The sequence below is a fragment of the Hemiscyllium ocellatum genome, chromosome 3 (genome assembly GCF_020745735.1).
Source record: "Hemiscyllium ocellatum isolate sHemOce1 chromosome 3, sHemOce1.pat.X.cur, whole genome shotgun sequence".
Classification (NCBI taxonomy): domain Eukaryota; kingdom Metazoa; phylum Chordata; class Chondrichthyes; order Orectolobiformes; family Hemiscylliidae; genus Hemiscyllium; species Hemiscyllium ocellatum.
The window spans coordinates 24,331,866-24,351,282 of record NC_083403.1 but is presented as its reverse complement, the minus strand read 5'-3'; the positions used below and the strand labels follow the sequence as shown (position 1 = coordinate 24,351,282).

Genomic DNA, 19,417 nt, shown 5'->3' with positions numbered 1-19,417 from the left:
TTACAAGTTAACCTATTTGGCAGCAAAACTTGGGCTTTAAAAGTTAATAATTTCCATGTTCCTCACAGCGATGTCTATTTACCAAAGGACCCAGGCCTTGAGCAGAACATGTGTGATCACAAAAATAAGCTGGACCAAAATGTCACTGATAATGTACATCTTTTGAGAATTACATACCAAGTCAAATTTTCAGAATTGAATGAATATATTAATTTTAAATGAATATTCTTTTGTTTACTTTAAAGCTAAGATACAGCCTAAGGCCAACAAAAATGATGAAAAAGTTGTGAAGAAGAAAATATATGGTCCTAAGAAAGTAAGTAACTTATCAATATAATCACTTCTGCAGGGTAAGAGTGTTATCTGTCAGTGTATATTGGTCATGCAAAGAAAATTTTAGATTTAATATTTTAGGTGTATCAAAGTGACTGGAATCATGATGTTGTCACAGACTGTTGGCAGGTATACTTCACAGTTATTATAAAATCCCTTGTGTGGAAACAGGCTGTTCGGACCGTCAATTCCACCCCACTTCATGAAGAGCATCCCACCAAAACCCACCAACCTATGCATGTAATCCTGCATTTCCCATGGCCGGTCCACCTAACCTGCACATCTTAGGACTGTGGGGGGAAACCAGAGCTCTCGGAGGAAACCCATACAGACACGAAGAATGTGCAAACTCCACCCAGTCGCAGGAGGGTGGAATCAAACTTGAGGTCCTTGGCGCTGTGAGGCAACAGAGCTAGCCACTGTGCTACCCCAATAGGACAAGATCACATGCTGTTGGCAGCAGTATATTAGCCTGGACAGAGAGCTGGTTAATTAATAGAAGAAATCATAGAATATCTCCAATGTGAAAGCAGGTCATTCAGCCCATCAAGTCGCACTCTCTGACCAGCATCCAAAGAGACCTATACCCCACCCTATCCCTGTAATCCTGTATCTCACACGGCTAACTCACCTAGCCTGCACATCCCTGAACACCATGGGCAATATAGCATGGACAATCCACCTATTCAGCACATCTTTGGACTGTGGGAGGAAACCGGAGCACCCAGAGGGATCCCACACGAACACGGGAAGAACGTGCAAACTCCACACAGACAATCACCCGAGGCTGGAATCAAACTCAGGTCTCTAGTGTTGTGAGACAGTAGTGCTAACCACTGAGCAATCACACCGTTCACTTTAGTTTTCCCAAGATGTTGAGTTCAGTCTCAGCTTTGCTACCACTGAGACAGCACCAATGGATCTTTTGACCTTGCTGACGCCAACACAGTTTCCTTTTTTTTGCGTTCTCTGGGCCAGGAAGCTTGAATGAACTATTCTGAATGGTATGTAAATTCTCAGTTGGAATGTGAGCATCAGCAATTTGAGAAATCAGCATGTTAGCACGAAACATGAGTTTAAACTTTCCATGTAATTTTCCACCACCACCCTCCCTTTTCCTGCTCCCTTGGTAACCACCCAGGTGACAGACATTGAAGACAAAAGCATGGGCTCCCCAGATCTGGATAAATATTAAAATATCATTCTAAATACGAGTCATATTTGATTTGAAGCATTAACTCTGGCAGCATCTGTACTAAAACAAACAGACTTGCTGAGTATACCAGCACTTTCTGTATTCATAGTGTATAAAATTGTGAAACAACTGGCCTGCCTGAAAGGGACTGTGTGACACATTACTGTTAATTGGCAATCTTTACAAAACAGTTCCTGACTGCTGTGGGTTTCTTGAGACACAAATTCACCCATTGAAGTGCAAGGTGGGTGGTGGTGGTGGGTGGAGGGGGGAGGAGGGAGAAGAGAGGGGGATGAGATGACAAATTCTTGTTTCCACAAACTAATAACATTTTTTCCTTTCTTGTGCTTCCACATACTTGTTCACTCCTCCTGTCATGTTTTCACTGTAAAACTCAGAAATAAAATCTGTGTGTGGTTTATTTCTTCTCCTTCGCCACCCCTATGCCTGCAGCATCTTCCAATGAATCCTCACCTCTGACTTCCCCTCCCCTATCTCTCCTCCACTCCCCATCTCTGCCTCCCCTTACTGTCTCTCCCTTCACTCCATCTCTCCCTCACTCCACCTGCCCTGTTAACCCCTCTGCACCACCGCCTTCTCTCTTCCTGCAGATAATCTTCAGATTTTAGTCTCAAATTGTTCAACTCGGTGTTCAGTCTAGTGCATAGTTGAGAGATTAGATGCTTTCAATTTAGTTTGTATTGAGCTTCATTGGAACAAGGCCCAGGACAAAGATGTCTGCAGGAGTAGCAGAGGGAGAGTTGAAATGACAATGCATCAGAAGCTCAGCACCACATCCTGCAGGCTTAATAGAGATGTTCTGCAGATCACTGTCACAATTTGTATTTGAATTCTCTTGTGGTGCCACATTGTGAACAGTGAATTCAGTATCTTAAATTGAAGGAATTTTTACAAAGTCACTGCTTCATGCGGAAGCAGTCTTGGGGCCTTGGATGCTGAGAAGGTAGACAGCCAAGTGCTGGATCTCTGTAATTGAAAGATCACACAACTGGCATTGAGGGGTGTCGTGGAAGCAGCAGTACATCAGTATACAGAGGGCAGGAAATGGGAAAAAGTGTTTGGTATTGCCATCATGCTAGAGGTGGTGACTTGCTGCAGTGCATCTTGTAGTTGCTGCATAGGACAGCCATGGTGTGCGGTGGTGGAGAGAATTTAAAGGTAGTGTGTCCATCAAGTGGATTGCTTTGTCCTGGATGGCGCGGAGCTGCTATCATGTGGTGCTGTCATCCAAGCAAGTGGACAGTCTCCTTGGCTCTACCAGAGTTCACCTTAGAATTCATCACCGCTAACCTGCTGTTGTAGTCACAATATTTATGACTGGTCCAGGCCTGTTTCTGGTCAATAATAAACCCCAGGATGTTGATTGTGGAGAAGTTAGTGATGATGTCATTGAATGTCAGATTATGGTTAAATTCATTTTTATTTGAGATGGTCATTGCTTGGCACTTGTGTGGTGCAAATGTTCCTAGCAACCCAGGTCTTGCTGCATGTAGGCACATACTGCTTTCTGTTTGAGGAATCTCAAATGATGCTGAAAATTGTGCAATTATCAGCACACATTATTGTTTCTGACTTTATGAGGGGGGGAAAATCATTGATAGAGGGGCTGAGAGAGGTTGGGCTGAGGATATTAACCATAGGAATTTGTGTTGTGATGTTTGGGGCTGAAATAACTGGCTCCAATAGCAACAATCATCTCTTTGTGCTAAGGCTCCTAATACCACGTTCTGACAGATGCTGCTTGATAACAAGGGCATAAAGTCATAGAAATACAGCACAGAGACACACCCTTCGGTCCAACTTGTTCATGCTGACCAGATATCCTAAATAACACTAATTCCATTTGCCAGCACTTGGCCCATATCCCTCCAAACCCTTCCTGTTCATATACCCATCCAGATGTGTTTTAAATGTAATTGTACCAGCTTCCACCACTTCCTCTGGCAGCTCATTCCATATACACACCACTCTCTGCATGAAAAGGTTGCCCGTAAGGTCCCTTTTAAGTCTTTCCCCTCTCACTCTAAACCTATGCCCTCTACTTACAGACTATGACACCCTGGAAAAACAACCTTGACTATTTACCCTATCCATGCCCCTCATGATTGCCTCTGACACTCCAGGGAAAACAGCCCCAGCCTGTTCAGCCTCTCCCTATAGGTCAAACCCTCCAACCCTGGCAAGATCCTTGTAAATCTTTTCTGAACCCTTTCAAGTTTCACAGCATCCTTCCTCCAGCAGGGAGACCAAATTTCCATGCAGTATTCCAATAGTGGCCTAACTAATGTCCTGTACAGCCTCAACCCATCGCTGGAATTCAACTCTTTTGTCCATGTTTGGTCCAATGAGATCTGGAGATGAAAAGACTGAAACTGAGCAGAGGTTATTGTTGTGCAAGTATCACGCGATAGGCAGTGATTCCTGATGATTGTGAGTAGACTGCTAAGCTGATAGTTGAGTAGGTGGACAGTACATGCCTGGTTTCCACTTCGGTAGATACCAAGATTAAAGGTGTACTGGAACAGCTTCATGATCATTCATTGTGTACGAAGTATTGTAATTTTCTGAAATATTATCAGGTGCTGTATGCATACAAGTGTTTCTTTTAATTTCGAGGAACTAGGAGGTCCTGTTTAAGGTCAGAGGTCATCATTTCCTAAACTAGTCGATCAGATCTACTTCGAGCAACAACTCTGTGCAGGCTTCTGTACATATCACTGTCTCTCGCAACCGATGCCCTCTCTCAATATTGAGTTACACTGAGAGCCAGCTCCAGTATAATGAATTTAATTTAAGTGAACATCCTGAGACAATTGAAAACATGCATGACTTATTGAAAGATAAATTTGTGGAGATATCAGTAAGATGCACAAAGTTTTTTTTTAATGAAAGTCTAATGGAAAAAACCTACTTGCTCAAATCATATTTTATGCATTTCAGCACTCACATACAATCTGTTACAGAAGGCCCTTTAGTAGGCACTGTTTTATATATTAAAGCAAAATCTTTGTTTAAATATTCTGCCCATCTGCTATCCTTACTTAAAGGATTGATAAACAGGTGGGTTCAAAAAATACTTAAGGCAGTATTTTCACTTTTATTTTACTCTTTGCCAATTTTCTCCTCTCCCAAAGGCACTGGAGCCCAGTCCCATGGAAACTGGCTTCTATCTGGGAGCTGTTATAAGAGACCTCTTTTGTTGAGCACCGACAGTGAGTATCAAGCAGACTGCTCTCTGCAGTTAAGTCATAGAGTCAGAGAGAAATACAGCATGGAAGCAGACCCCTTGGTCCAACTAGTCCATGCCGCCCAGATATCTAACCTACTCTAGTCCCATTTGCCAGCACTTGGCCCATATCCCTCTAAACCCTTCCTATTCACATACCCATCCAGATGCCTTTTAAGTGCTGTAATTGGACTAGCCTCCACCACTTCTCCTGGCCATACACGCACCACCCTCTGTCTGAAAAAGTTGGCTCTTAGGTCCTTTTCCTATCTTGCCTCTCTCACCCTAAACCTATGCCCTTTAGTTTTGGATTCCCCACCCCAGGGAAAAGACTTTATCTATTTATCCTACCCATTCTTCTCGTCATTTTATAAATACAAACCCTCAGCCTCCAACGCTCCAGGGAAAACAGCCCCAGCCTGTTCAGCCTCTCCCTCTAGCTCAACTCCTCCAACCCTGGCAACATCCTTGTAAATATTTTCTCAACCCTTTTCAAGTTTCACAACATCTTTCTGATAAGAAGGAGACTAGCATTGCCCGCAATATTCTAACAGTGGCCAAGCCAATGTCCTGTACAGCCACAACGTGACCTCACGACTTCTATAATTAGTGCTCTGACCAATAAAGGAAAGCATGCCAAATGCCACCTTCACTATCTTATCTACCTTCCACACTACTTTCAAGGAGCTATGGACCTGCACTCCAAGGTCTCTTTGTTCAGCAACACTCCCCAGGATCTTACTATTAAATGTATAAGTCCTGTTCTGATTTGCTTTTCCAAAATGCAGCACCTCGCATTTGTCTAAATTAAACTTCATCTGCCACTCCTTTGCCCCTTGACCCATCTGATCAAGATCCTTTTTTACTCTGACGTAACCTCCTTCACTGTCCACTACACCTCCAATTTTGTTGTCATCTGCAAACTTACTAATTATACCTCCTATGCTCCTATCCAAATCATTTATATAAATGGCCAAAAGTAGTGGAGCCAGCACCGATCCTTGTGGCATACCACTGGTCACAGGCCTCCAGTCTGAAAAGCAACCCTCCACCACCCTCTGTCTTCTACCTTCAAGCCTGTTCTGTATCCAAACGGTTAGTTCTCCCTGTATTCCATGAGATCTAACTTTGCTAACCAGTCTCCCAAGAGGAACCTTGTTATGAACGCCTTACTGAAGTCCATCCTTACTTCAAAAAACTCAATCAAGTTCGTGAGACATGATTTCCTACGCACAAAGCCATGCTGACTATCCCTAATCAATCCTTACCTTTCCAAGTACATGTAAATCCTGTTCCTCAGGATTCTCTCCAACAACTTGCGCACCACCCATGTCAGGCTCACCAGTCTATAGTTCCCTGGCTTTTTCTTACCACCTTTGGGTCAGGGCAGCACAGTGGCTCAGTGGTTAGCACTGTTGCCTCACAGCGCCAGGGACCTGGGTTCAATTCCCACCTCGGGCAGCTGTCTGTGTGGAGTTCGCACTTTCTCCCTGTGTCTGCGTGGGGTTCCTCCAGGTGCTCCGATTTCCTTCCACAGTCCAAAGATGTGCAGGTTAGGTGAGTTGGCCATGCTAAATTGCCCGTACTGTTAGGTGGAGTAGTCAGGGGTAAATATAGGGTGGTGGGTTTCTCTTCGAAGGGTTGGTGTGGACTTGTTGGGCTGAAGGGCCTGTTTCCACACTGTAGGTTATCTAATTATCTTTTTTAAATAGTGGCACCACATTAGCCAACTTCTAGTCTTCCAGCACCTCACCTGTGACTATTGATGATGTAGATCTTTCAACAAGGGGTCCAGCAATCACTTCCCTAGCTTCTCACAGAGTTTTAGGGTAGACCTGATCAGGTCCTAGGGATTTAACCACTTTTATGCGTTTCAAGACATCCAGCACGTCCTCCTCTGTATTATGGACATTTTTCAAGATGTCACCACCGATTTCTCCACATTCTATATAAAAAATCTTTTAGATTGTCAGTAACCCAGTAGGCCAAAGCTATCTCATGTCCCCTTTTTGCCCTCCTGATTTCCCTCTTAAGTATACTCTTGCCTTTATACTCTTCTAAGGATTCACTTGATCTATCCTGTCTATACCTGACATATGCTTCCTTCTTTTTCTTTACCAAAACCTCAATTTCTTTAGTCATCCAGCATTCCCTGCACTCATCAGCCTTTCACCATGACAGGAATATACTTTCTCTGGACTCGAGTTATCTCATTTCTGAAGGCTTCCCATTTTCCAGCCATCTTTTTACCTGTGAACATCTGTGCCCAATCATCCTTTGAAGTTCTTGCCTAATACCTTCAAAATTACCCTTCCTCCAATTTAGAACTTTTAGGTCGAGTCTATCCTTTTCCATCACTATTTAAAAACTCATAAAATTATGCTCACTGGCCCCAAAGTGCTCCCCTACTGACACCTCAGTCACCTGGTCTGCCTTATTTCCCAAGAGTAGGTCAAGTTTTGCACCTTCTCTTGTACGTACATTTACATACTGAATCAGAAAATTTTCTTGTACACACTTAGCAAATTCCCCTCCATCTAAACTCTTAACACTATGGCAGTCCCAGTCTATGTTTGGAAAATTAAAATCCCCTACCATAACCACCCTATTATTCTTACAGATAACTGAGTTCTCCTTACAAATTTGTTTCTCAATTTCTCTCTGGCTATTAGGGGGTCTATAATACAATCCCAGTAAGGTGATCATCCCTTTCTTATTTCTTAGTTCCACTCAAATAACTTCCCTGGGTGTACTCCCATGAATATCTTTCCTAAGTACAGCAGCAATCCTATCCCTTAACAAAAAATGCTACTCTCCCTCTTCTGTAGCCCACACACCGCTTTCCCACTCCCCCCCCCACCCTTCTATCCTTCTTCTCGTACTGTTTCCTGGAACATTAAGCTACCAGTCCTATGCATCCCTGAGCCAAATTTCTCTAATTGTTGTGATATCCCTGTCCCATGTTCCTAATCATGCCCTGAGTTCATCTGCCTTCCCTGTTAGGCCTCTTGCATTGAAGTAAATGCAGTTTAATTTATCAGTCCTACCTTTGATCTCTGGTTTGTTCCTGCCTTTCCTAACTGTTTCACTTGCTCCCTTTCCCAACTGTACCAGTCTCAGATTGATCTCTCTCCTCACTATTTCCCTGGGCCCCACCCTGCCCATGTTTCTAGTTTATATCCTCCCAAGCAGCTCTCGCAAATCTCAAGTACATTAGTTCCCTTCCAATTCGGGTGCAATCCATCCTTCTTGTACAGGTCACTTCTACCCCCCGAAGAGATTCCAATGATCTAAAAACATGAACCTTCCTCCCTTGCACTAGCTCCTCAGCCATGCATTCGTATGCTCTTTCCTTCTATTCCTATCATCACTAGCTCATAGCACCAGGAGTAATCCAGATATTACTATCCTTGAGGACCTCCTTTTTAAATTCCTGCCTATCTTTCTATAATCCCCCTTCAGAATCTCATCCTTTTCCCTTCCTATGTCATTAGTTCCAATGTGTACAATGACCTCCTGCTGCTCCCTTTCTCCTTTGAGAACATTCTGCACCCTCTCTGAGACATCCTTGATCCTGGCACCAGGGAGGCAATACAATTTTCTGATTTTTCGCTGTTGGCTGCAGAAATGACTGTCTGTGCCCCTGACTAGAGACTCTCCTAACACAATTGATCACTTGGAACCCGACGTACCCCGTCATTACGTTAGAGCCTGTCTCAGTACCAGTAACTTGGCTGCTCGTGCTACCTAACTCTTGTAAATTTCTCATTGCCTCTAACTGCTGCTCCAAGTAATCCATATGATCTGATAGGATTTGCAACCAAAGACACTACCTGCAGACATAATCATCAGTAACATGGAAACTCTCCCTAAACTCCCACATCCGATAGGAAGAGCATATCACTCTACTAAAGGCCATCTTGCTACTTCATAATCTACAGATCCAGAATATAGCACCGTCACTTTGCTTTGAAAAGCAGTGCTCCAGACTAACTTAGTACTTATGGTTTATATTTTTAAAATTTGCTCGACAGATTTCAATAAAGCATATAATCAAGAAGGACCCCACTCTACTCACTACTGTAGTCCTATCCTTAATGGAACAAGCCTGCACATCCGAATCTCTTTCAAAGTTCAGGAGCAGGGATTTTGATTGCACTCTTCACACCCCAGCTCAGGCAAAAAGGCCAGTTGTATCTCTGGCCGAGAACTTGTCTCATTTCTCATATAGGGTAACATTATAAAGACCCTCATTTTCAATGCCTACAGAGGTGACTATGCCTCATCCAAATGGCACTCTGTGTGAGGATGGATTGCCAGCTACTGATATGTTGCTCAGCCATTTTGAAGAAGCACATTTTAATTGGGCAAGCTCGTTGATCTTCTGCAAAATTTGAGTGGCTCAGCTAACATTTTCCAATTAATTGAAATCCATCCTTCTCCTCCCTTGGCCTCAGCAATCATTAATATCTAGATCAGAACCTGAAGTAACAAGGCAGGTCATAACTGTAGCAATACTGCAGGAGCTGCCAATGCTTCAAGCTGCCCTGCACTTGTATAATACGGACACAATGCTGGTGTGGCTGTACAATAGCGTTCTGTATCAACGCTATGTGTTCCACATGAAAGCATAGGGAGACTTGAAATTGGCCAATGGATCGAATCAAGGCTGCTGGGAAAGCAGGAGTGTGGCTCATACCATAGTTGCCCAAAGTTAATTGACTCTGAAACAATAACAGAAATTGCTGGTAAAACTCAGCAGGTCTGGCAACATCTGTGGAGAGAAATCATAGCTAACTTTTCAGGTCCAGTGGCCCTTAATTTTTTTTTAACTGATTCTGAACCAGCTCCTCAGTTGGTTTCTTCCACATGACCCATCCCTGTTTCCTCCAGCCCCCAACCTTCAGGCATGCATCCATGTATTTTCAATAGGCACACACTTTAGAGTGACCCGTTGTTATGTAATGGATGAGAGCAGACTTACAGATCTTCCAGGTCGCTTCTGGAGCCTCTCCTTTTTTTTTCATATTACAAAGGCAGATTAAAGAATTCAGCTTGATTCAGTGGTAGCACTCTCACCTCTGAGTCAGAATATTGTGGGTTTTATTTTGTATTCTTGGAATGTGTCCAAAGTTGTCATTGATTGCCTATTCTTTTGTTGCCATGAGAGGTGGTGATGTGCTATTCTGGATAGTTATTGTTGGTGGCTTGCTAAGCCAGTTGAAAGGGTAATCAATTGACCTTAAATTGTATATTATCCAAACTAGGCAAGGATGGAGTGTTCCTTTCCCTTTAGAATGGTTGTGTGCAATTTACAATTTTAACAATAATGCTCCAGCTATGTAGTCCCTGTATATCACACTCCACAAGCACTCCAGCACACAATCTAGACATTCTCTTCATTGCCACATTGCTGCGTCAGAGCTTCCATCTGTTGGACGATATGTTAAACCAAGATACCGTCTGCCTGTTCAGCTGGGCATCAAAAAATGCTGTGGCACTCTTCAGTGAAGAACAGGAACTCTGTCTGGCCAACATTTATCTCTGAACCAACAGCAATAATAACAAATGAAATGCTCACTTCTTCTGTTTACCACTTGTTGTTTGTAAATTGACTTTCAGAATTTCCCAGAAATCAGCAAAATACTTCGAAAATAATTCTGAAGCTATAAAAGGCATTGCACAAATACAATTTCCTTGCACATAATTTTGAATAAAAGTAGAGTTGCCATAATCCTACCAGGAGAAAGTGAGGACTGCAGATGCTGGAGATCAGAGCTGAAAATGTGTTGCTGGAAAAGCGGAGCAGGTCAGGCAGCATCCAAGGAACAGGAGAATCGACGTTTCGGACATAAGCCCTTCTTCAGGAATCCTTCCAGTCCATAAGGCTGCTCTCTCATTAACGAGAGGCAACTGGTGGTGGTTTAGCCTGCAGGTCACCACACCTCTGGCAAGGGACAAGTTGGGAAGAGGAGTTCTTCATTGTAACCGCAATTTATACAGGAATTGAATGCATACTGTTGACATTCCAATCCAACCAACCAACTGAGCTAACTGACCCCCTTTTTAAATATATGCATTAAGACTTTCAGTTATTCGGTAACATAGAATTTACAGCAGATTTGACATGGCCAGTTTCACTTGAGATGAATGAATGAATCTGTAAACTCCTTCACAACTGGATTTAAAATTCTATATGAATTATTAGTTACGCCAGAATCAATAAATTAGAACAGCAGTGACTAGGTTTTGCAGAAATAGTTCTAATATCTTCTGTAAATTTGACTATTACGGTCCTTTATAGAAAGCTGCACAATGGTGTAAATGCAATGCTGTCATCTACCAGAGAACAAGAGGTCTGTGAATAATCTGTTGGATTTATATTTTGGCATGGTGGTGTTGTGGTGATGTATCACACAGGCAGCTGCAAGTTGATCCGAGGGAAAGCAACCCTGGAGGCATTGGTTGAAGCTCTACAGAACATTTGTCCATGCAAATTCAACATCTGCAATAGAATCTCACTAGCAGCAAAGTGATAAAAGTCTGTCAGGCTTGGCTTTAATGCACCTCTTTATTTCATATTGCTCAATGACCTCTTTGGTTTCTGGGTTTTGCAATCCTGCTCTCATTCACTGTTGCTCACTGTTATCTGTGTTAAATATTATGCATTGTTGCTCCTGAGTAGCATGCAGCACTGCATTTTGTTCCTTTCAGTCTGTTTAGTCTCTCAGCCTGTAACTTACTGTTGCATCAGCAGTATAACCAGAAATGAATTCAAACAGTCTCCCTGAATCCAATCCACATCAGTGTTTTGTGACAGCTTCTTATGTGATGCCCATGCATTTACGATGGGAAGAAACTGAGGCGATGTTTTACCACATTGTTATACAGCTCAAAGTATTCTGTGTAATGCAATCTCAAGTCCAGAAGGATGAAATCTCCAGCTGTGCTGCTTGTTGTTTTTCTACCATTCATGAGAGAATGATATAATTATTGCACCAAGCTTTTGTTTGCTGCTCCTAATATCAACTTCTGTGACACTTCTGCCATTTTTATATTGTTAGACCTCTACAAGATAGTCTTTGGGTGCCATTCTGTTTTAAAGGCTCTGTGTAAGGGCACATTGATGTTATTCATATCTCCATTGCTCATCATGGAAATCTCCATGTGTTGGAGCGTTGCGTGGGTGGATAGGCATAGCACTGACAAAACTGACAACCCTCGCCTATGCCAGTGGCAAAAGTCCAAAGCCTACATGGTAATTTTGGAAGTAAACTTTCACATCAGCTGCTTAGTTATTTTCAATGAATGTCAGATGATCTCTACAGTTGTGCACTATTCACTGAACCAGAGAGTCATAGGCTCACGACTCACTCACAGGAATTTGAACACAAGATCTTGGCTGGCACTCCATTGCAGTTATGACAAGGCTATGTCTACATGATCTGATAGTTACTATGACAGCATTCAAATGAAGATCTTAAACGCAAAGCTGAAACCTTGAACAGCATATATCCCTGAAAGTGGAAAGCAAAATCAGCTTGATGTTCATCTCATTACAGATGTGTTGACATACATGACTGATGATTTCCTGTGTGAAGCGCTTTCTGGAATCTGGATGATCTGTTAAGGTTTTATATAAATTAATACTAACTAGTATAGGCTGAAAATTTTATACATTTTCCATGGAGCCCAAGGATTGAAAGTGACAAATCAGAACTTCAAACAATTATCTTCATTTTTTCATGTCATTGTTAAAAATTATTAGTTGTCACACACACAATTTGATTGAATCCCCCTCCCACCTCACTTTCTCTCTCCCTGATGATCAAACCCTCGTCATAGTTTTCATTGGTAAATCTGAGGGGACAACTGTCATATCATATTCCCCAAAATCCATGGGAACAAAGTTTGTTTTGTGTAAGGGGTATGCTAAGGCAGGACTTACACAGGTGAACTGGCAAACAGGAATTTCTAAATTCAAATCCCATCAAGTTGGAAAATTGAATTCAATGCGCAGTGATAAATTGTATTTATATAGTGACTTTATCAGAGAAAAGTATTCTAACTTTCTTCAGAGGGAGTGGCACGGTGGCTCAGTGGTTAGCACTGCTGCCTCACAGCATCAAGATCCCAGGTTCAGTTCCAGCGCTCGGGCAACTGACTGTGTGCAGTTTGCACAATCTCCCCATGTCTGCATGAGTTTCCTCCGAGTGCTTCAGTTTCCTCCCACAGTCCAAAGATGTGCAGAGTAGGTAAACTGGCCATGCTGAAATTGCTCATAGTGTTAGGTGTATTAGTCAGAGGGAAATGGGTCTGGGTGGGTTACTCTTTGGAGGGTTGGTGTGGACTTGTTGGGCCGAAGGGCCTGTTTCCACACAGTAGGGAATCTAATCTAATCTAATCAAGTATCATGATGTGACAATTCGGCATAGAACCACATCTGAGTTGGTATTAGGAGCAAAATCTCGGTCAAAGAATGAAGAGAGAAAGGAAAAGAGGTTCAAAGATGAAATTCCACCATTTACAGCTGCAGTGGTGAAGAGATTAACATCTGGATGGAGAAGAGGCTAGAATTTGGGACCACAGAAATGGTGGGTTGTGGGCTGGAAAAGGTTATACACCTTAGGGAGGGATAGGGCCATGGAGTGATTTCAGGAACTGATTTTGAAGTTGAGTCATTTCTGGGCCTTGAGCTAAGGTAAGTCAACAAATGTGGCATTATAAGTGGAAAGAACCTGGTGTGAGTGAAGATGAGCTAAACTTCATGTAAAATGGCTAAGACCATAAGAAGCTAGGACCAGGAGTAGGCCATTCAGCATTTCAACCTCTCTCTGCCATTGAGAGATTACGACAAATCTGCTACATGAACAGCATTTTCCTGTATCGTAACCCTTGATGTTTTTAAATAATATGTAGCCAATTATCTATCTCACTCTTGAATACGTTCAACAACTGAACCTCTGTGGTAGATCATTACAAAGATTCATTGCCTTCTGAGTAAAGAAATTCTGCCTCATCTTGGTCCTAACTAGCCTGACCCTTATTCTGACATTGTGTGTCCTGTTTCTACATGCTCCCCACAGCCTCACCACTACCCAGCTGAGTAAAACATCCATCCTACATCTATATTGTTAATCCCTGCACAAATGTTGTATGTTTCTCAGTATCAGTGAACATAAGCCCACTTGTTAAGTCCTGGTATGATAATCTCTCCATCACATGAATTAGTTGAGTTGCATTCCCTCTATATATCTGCAAATAATCTGCAAACTGTAGTCTCAATAGGCACTTTGTTTTTTTATTACAGCAGATTTCTTTTCAGATCCTCATATTTTCTTGTAACAAGGGCCAATAAACCATTTGCCTTAATTGCTTACTGTACTTGTGTATTAACTTGCAGTCACTAAACAAATCTGATGTGGTCAGACTTGTGGTATAAGTATGGTACACTGATGTGGTCTCAACAAAGCTCTAAATAGCTGTAGCATTACCTCACTATGTTTGTACTTAACTCACCTCTCAATAAACAATAACATTTAGTAACTTTTCTATTTACTTGCTATACCTTCATATTAAACATTTGCAATTCATGCACTAAAACACCCAGATCCCTCTATCTCAGAGATCTATAATCATTCTCGGGGTAGGACCATTTAAGTGTTTAATTTTTATTCTTCATGCCAAAATAGGCAATGTCACATTTTTCGGCATTATACTCCATTTGTCAGATCTTTGTCCATTCACTTAACCTAGCGATGTGCCTTTATAGCTTCCTTACATTCTTAAAAAGCTCAAGCAGTTTGTCAGCCTTTATTTGCCTTTCATATATTCTAGTTAAGTGTTGCGATCGTCAAGTGTGAAAACATGGAAAATTTCAGGACCAGTTTTGCTAAGGTGGGGCAGAGTAAGGCAAAGTTACTTGTGAAATCCAGTTGCCACTTACTCCTGGTCTAGTCCATGTATGTCCCACACCACATTTTTGACTCTTGCTGACCAATCACCACAGTCATAATCTCAGGAAAACTAATAATAAATTTCCATTTATCCCCAAAAACAATCACATGTAAAGAAAACTGATATAATACATTTACTCATTTCAAAAACGAAGTGCATAGTTTAACATTACCAGCGGGGAAGGTGACTAAAACATCTAACTCTTCTCTGTATGTAGTATTTTATATTTTGTTAATGATCTCCAATACTGTAGTTTTTTTCTATGTTTTATATTGTATAACAGATGCTGATTACTTGACTTTTCCTCCAATTATTTCTGTTCATTTAATCATTCTCTTCCCACAGCCACCTCACCAACTCTCATCAGAGTCCTACCCCGAGAATGATCCTGACTATTGTGTGTGGATGCCCCCTTCAGGTACATCTCTGCAAATACGTTGGCTGGAATTTGCTGAAAAAAAAGTCAATTTTATATATTATATATATATAAAGAACAATACAGCGCAGAACAGGCCCTTCAGCCTTCGATGTTGCACCAACCTGTGAACTAATCTAAGCCCATCCCCCAACACTATCCCATCATTATCCATATGCTTATCCAAGGACTGTTTAAATGCCCCTAATGTGGTTGAGTTATCTGGGTGGTATATGCCACTATAAATGTGCAACATGGACAGTAACTTGTGGTGAGGAAGAGATAATCTGGGAAGGATAAATCATGAAAAGTTGCTGCTGTTTTATACCTCTCCACAATTTTTTTTTAAAATTACATCTCATGATTCTCACATGATGTTGCTGTATTTGCAAACACTTAAATATAAAACATAACAACTTAAGCCTGTTAAATATCAGTCTAAGAAACCTTTAAAGGTTGTGAGGAACTGGAATAATTGTAATGTCCAGGCCCAGACTAATGTTCTGGGTACTTGGGTTCAAATCCCACCATGGCAACGGATAGAATTTAAATTCAATTAATAAATAAGTAATAGTGACCATGACTGTTGTAAAAACCCATTTGGTTTATGAATGTCCGCTGGGAAAGAGATCTGCCATCCTTACCTGTTGTGGTTTACAGGTGATTCCAGATGCACAAAATTGAGATTGACCATTAACTGTCCCCTGAAGTGGCTGAGCAAGCTGCTTAGTTCTAGGGAAATTAGAGCTGCACAACAACATCCCATAAAAGAAACAAGCAAAGTAATTGTTGATTGTTGCCATAAAACACTTCTCATCCAGGAAGTAACTAATTAAGTGATTTATTCCTTGACGTAGCAACTTCTTTAAAGTTTCGGAGGTGTTCTATTTTGGATTTTTTGCACTTTTTTAAAATCATTGCTATGTCTTTTCCCCTCTCTCTTTGATTTCAGCTATCTCTTCAGTAATTCCTCGGGTTCTTTCTCCATCTTTTTTGAGTAAGGAGCTAAATTGTTGATCCCATAATTCAACCATGTCCCAGATGCCCTGTGACCATGCTACGTCATTACCAACTCAAACATGCAGCAATTTACAGGGCAAAAACATCTTAAGACAAGGGTGGAGCAAAGAAAGGGAAAGCTGTGAGTTGCCCTGTTCCTGCAGTCTGTCAAATTTACTTTTTAACATATAAAACTATATTCTGTCTCCGCTATGCCTCATACCAATTTTTCCTGTTGAAATAAAACTGGTCAGAAAGTTATTTCAGTATGCAGTTGCTTTCTGTCATACATTTTAGTTTTACAGTTGCACTTCTGGAGAGTTTCAACAAGCCTTGATTGATATAATTTGTCTGTTTTCCTCTACAAAGAGTTTGTATCAATATTGAATACTTGTTCTCAAGCAATTTGGGTCAGGCAATAAATACTCGTCTTTCCATCAGCGCACCTACATCCCGTGAATTAATAGAAAAAAAAGCTATTCCCCCTTGCCCTCACTGAAATTCCAGCTTGAACATAAGATCATTTATCTCATTGCTATTAATGGGACCTTATAATGTCTGCAAAGCAACATTCATCTCCACAGCCTTTAGTGCTGCTTCATTGTGTATGAAGTACATTTCTAGCAGAAGTGATGGGGGCTACCACATAAATTCATTTGATTCAATTGCATTCTGTGTTTTGAGATAATATTGAGGATTTGGCAATGCCCTGTAACACTAGAAATAATAAAGGTAATTATTTCTATTCAGTAAGGGGTCATAATAAAATATCTCAAAATAGATATGGATTACTAGACCTATTATAGCTTAAAATGTAGAAAGGTTTACATTACATTCATCCATCCAGTTAAAATATTCAAATTTAGTGGAATTCATGCCTCAATTGTCCAATACAGAAGTCCATTTTATGTGTTGGTCACTTCCTGTGCACAGAACCTCCTGATCAAACAGTTCCTGACCTTTATTAATTGGCAAATATGTTTTGTTTTATCATATATTTGCAAAAATTATGTTGCAATTGAAATTTGTGTAATTTTATTCAATTTAAAATGCCACTTCTCATATTTGTTGGGCCAGGTTTTCACTTCCTTTTTCCTTCTTTCCTGAGGTCAAACAGGTGACGGTAGGACACATCTGAATGACAAATATGGCTATTGAAAGCCCAAGGCAGTTGCTATATCCCAAGGACGTACTCCTCATTAGAGGGGATTTGTAATTGTATCTGTACTGCCACCTTCAGAGCACCACGTCTGGATTCTGGAAGCTTACAGCACCAGCTGGTGTTGTGTGAAACTAGAGAACAGTACAACTCTGTGAATCTCATCAAGGTCACTTTGCTGTTGCTTTGCATCCCTGTTAGGATCTCTTTGGAACTCTACTGAGCACATAGAACAGTTTTCACACAAAGTTCTGTTGCTCCTTTTTTGCATTCCCACTGGAGCAGAATTGCAGTCCCAACTGATGTCCCAGCAGACACATCTGATGGTATTATACTTTGGAATAGTTTGAGGTCTGTGTCTCCTAACGTGATGTGCTTATAATTTTGATGTTGCCGTGTGGGACATCCTCCTAATTCTCTGATCCAAAGTGGAGCATGACTGCTTCTATGTGGGAAATGAAGCCAGAGTTTTCATTTGATGCCTGAGGTGCCATTTTCCCTTGAGAGTATGAACCCAAGCTTCAGGCTCCAAGATCCTTACAGCACCAACAAGCCTTTGGATGACCTCAAATGACACAGTGGCCAGTAGCTGCTGCCATGTGTAGGAATCATTTGAGAAGTTTAGGGCAAGGTTTCTACAAGAAACAGCCATAACTCTACTCTGAATTCCCTTCTGTTTATTATGTACAGCCTTAATTTACCCTTGGTTTTTGGCTTCTTCAGTGCTTGTTCATGTTTAGTTTCGAAATCTTCAGATGCAATGTAAGATTAATATTGTGATTCCAGACTAACTGGAAACCCACCCTGAGTTCATATCAGAGCTCCCTGGGGTGTACCATGCATCCATTTTACACACCATTGACAATGCAGTGTGCACTCCCAGAATTTCAGAAACTTCTGTGTGTGTGTGTGCATTTAAAGCAACTACATTGTGCTGTCTGTCACTTTAATAAAAGGGAGAGGGTATGCTTTAATAATATGGCATTTGGTTGCTTTGTTACAATGAGAATAAATCATTTTATTTGGAACTGTGAATATGATTTTGTTAATTTATTTATAGTTGATGTTATTAGGCAATAACATGGGGATTTGTAAATTGAAATGGACTTTATGATGCCTAGCTACCTGTAATTGGATTTACCCAGGCATGGGCTCTGGATCACACCTGTTCTTGTTTTTCACAGACCTATATTTACTGCTGTTTAATAGTTCACCTCAGTAGCTTGGATCACATCTGAACACACTACCCACAGGAGCACTAAAACAAAGTTTTTAGCATATTTCTTGTCAGTCCACTGTTTTAATTGCCTCCACCCTGCAATCACCTCATTTGAAAAGGAATAAAGTACAGTATCAGGGTTTAACTACTGTTTTTGCCTCTTGGGATTTTTGTTACATTGAGTGTAGTGGAGTGGGGGCAGTTTTGCTTCATCTAAAGGGCATCTTTCTAAAATGTTACATTGTCGAGTGGAAGCTGTCCAGCCTGTTGCGCTGGCGACAGCTGTTTGGTGGAGCTGCCCCCATACGCCCTTTTCCTGTTACCTTTCAACATAATCATCTCATGCTTTCCTTCTTCCCCTGCCCAACACCCCTCCCCCCAACACATGCATTTGACAGAACGGAGTGATCCCACAGCCAGAAGGTCAGATCTAAGCTCTGTCGTCCTGTCACATCAGTTGTGAGAGGTGGTAGACAATTAAACAACTTAGTGGTGGAGAAGACACTACAAATATCTCTCTCCTCAATGATAGAGGAACTGAGCACGTCAGTGCAAGAGACAATCCACTAACATCCAAGTTCAGCTAGAAGTGTTCAGATGATGATCCAACTTGGCCTCCTTGAGAATGTCAGCGTCACAGATGTTTGTATTGAACCAGTTTGGTTCACTCGATATGATATCAAGAAGCTGATACTGTTAAGACTGGTGGCTCTGACATCATTCCAACAATAGTACTGATGATATGTTCCAGAACTAGCGGGGCCCCTAAGCCAAGCTGGACCAATACAGCTACAATACTGCGTCTGCCCAGCAATGTAGAAAATTATTGAGGTATGTCCAGACCACAGAAAGTAGGGCAATTACAACCTAGCTACTCATTACGTGATCAGATT

General features: G+C 41.4%; 1 protein-coding gene across 1 annotated transcript in view; it reads left to right on the top strand.

Moving 5' to 3' along the window:
• slc4a1ap (solute carrier family 4 member 1 adaptor protein) overlaps window positions 1-18,340 on the top strand; it is a 149,723-nt gene extending 131,383 nt beyond the window's left edge. The window contains exons 13-15 of the mRNA XM_060849116.1: window positions 246-316; window positions 15,078-15,150; window positions 17,255-18,340. Coding sequence (XP_060705099.1) covers window positions 246-316; window positions 15,078-15,150; window positions 17,255-17,304 — 194 coding nt within the window. The 3' untranslated portion in view covers window positions 17,305-18,340. The remainder of the gene's footprint in view (window positions 1-245; window positions 317-15,077; window positions 15,151-17,254) is intronic.
• The last annotated feature ends 1,077 nt before the right edge of the window (window positions 18,341-19,417 follow it).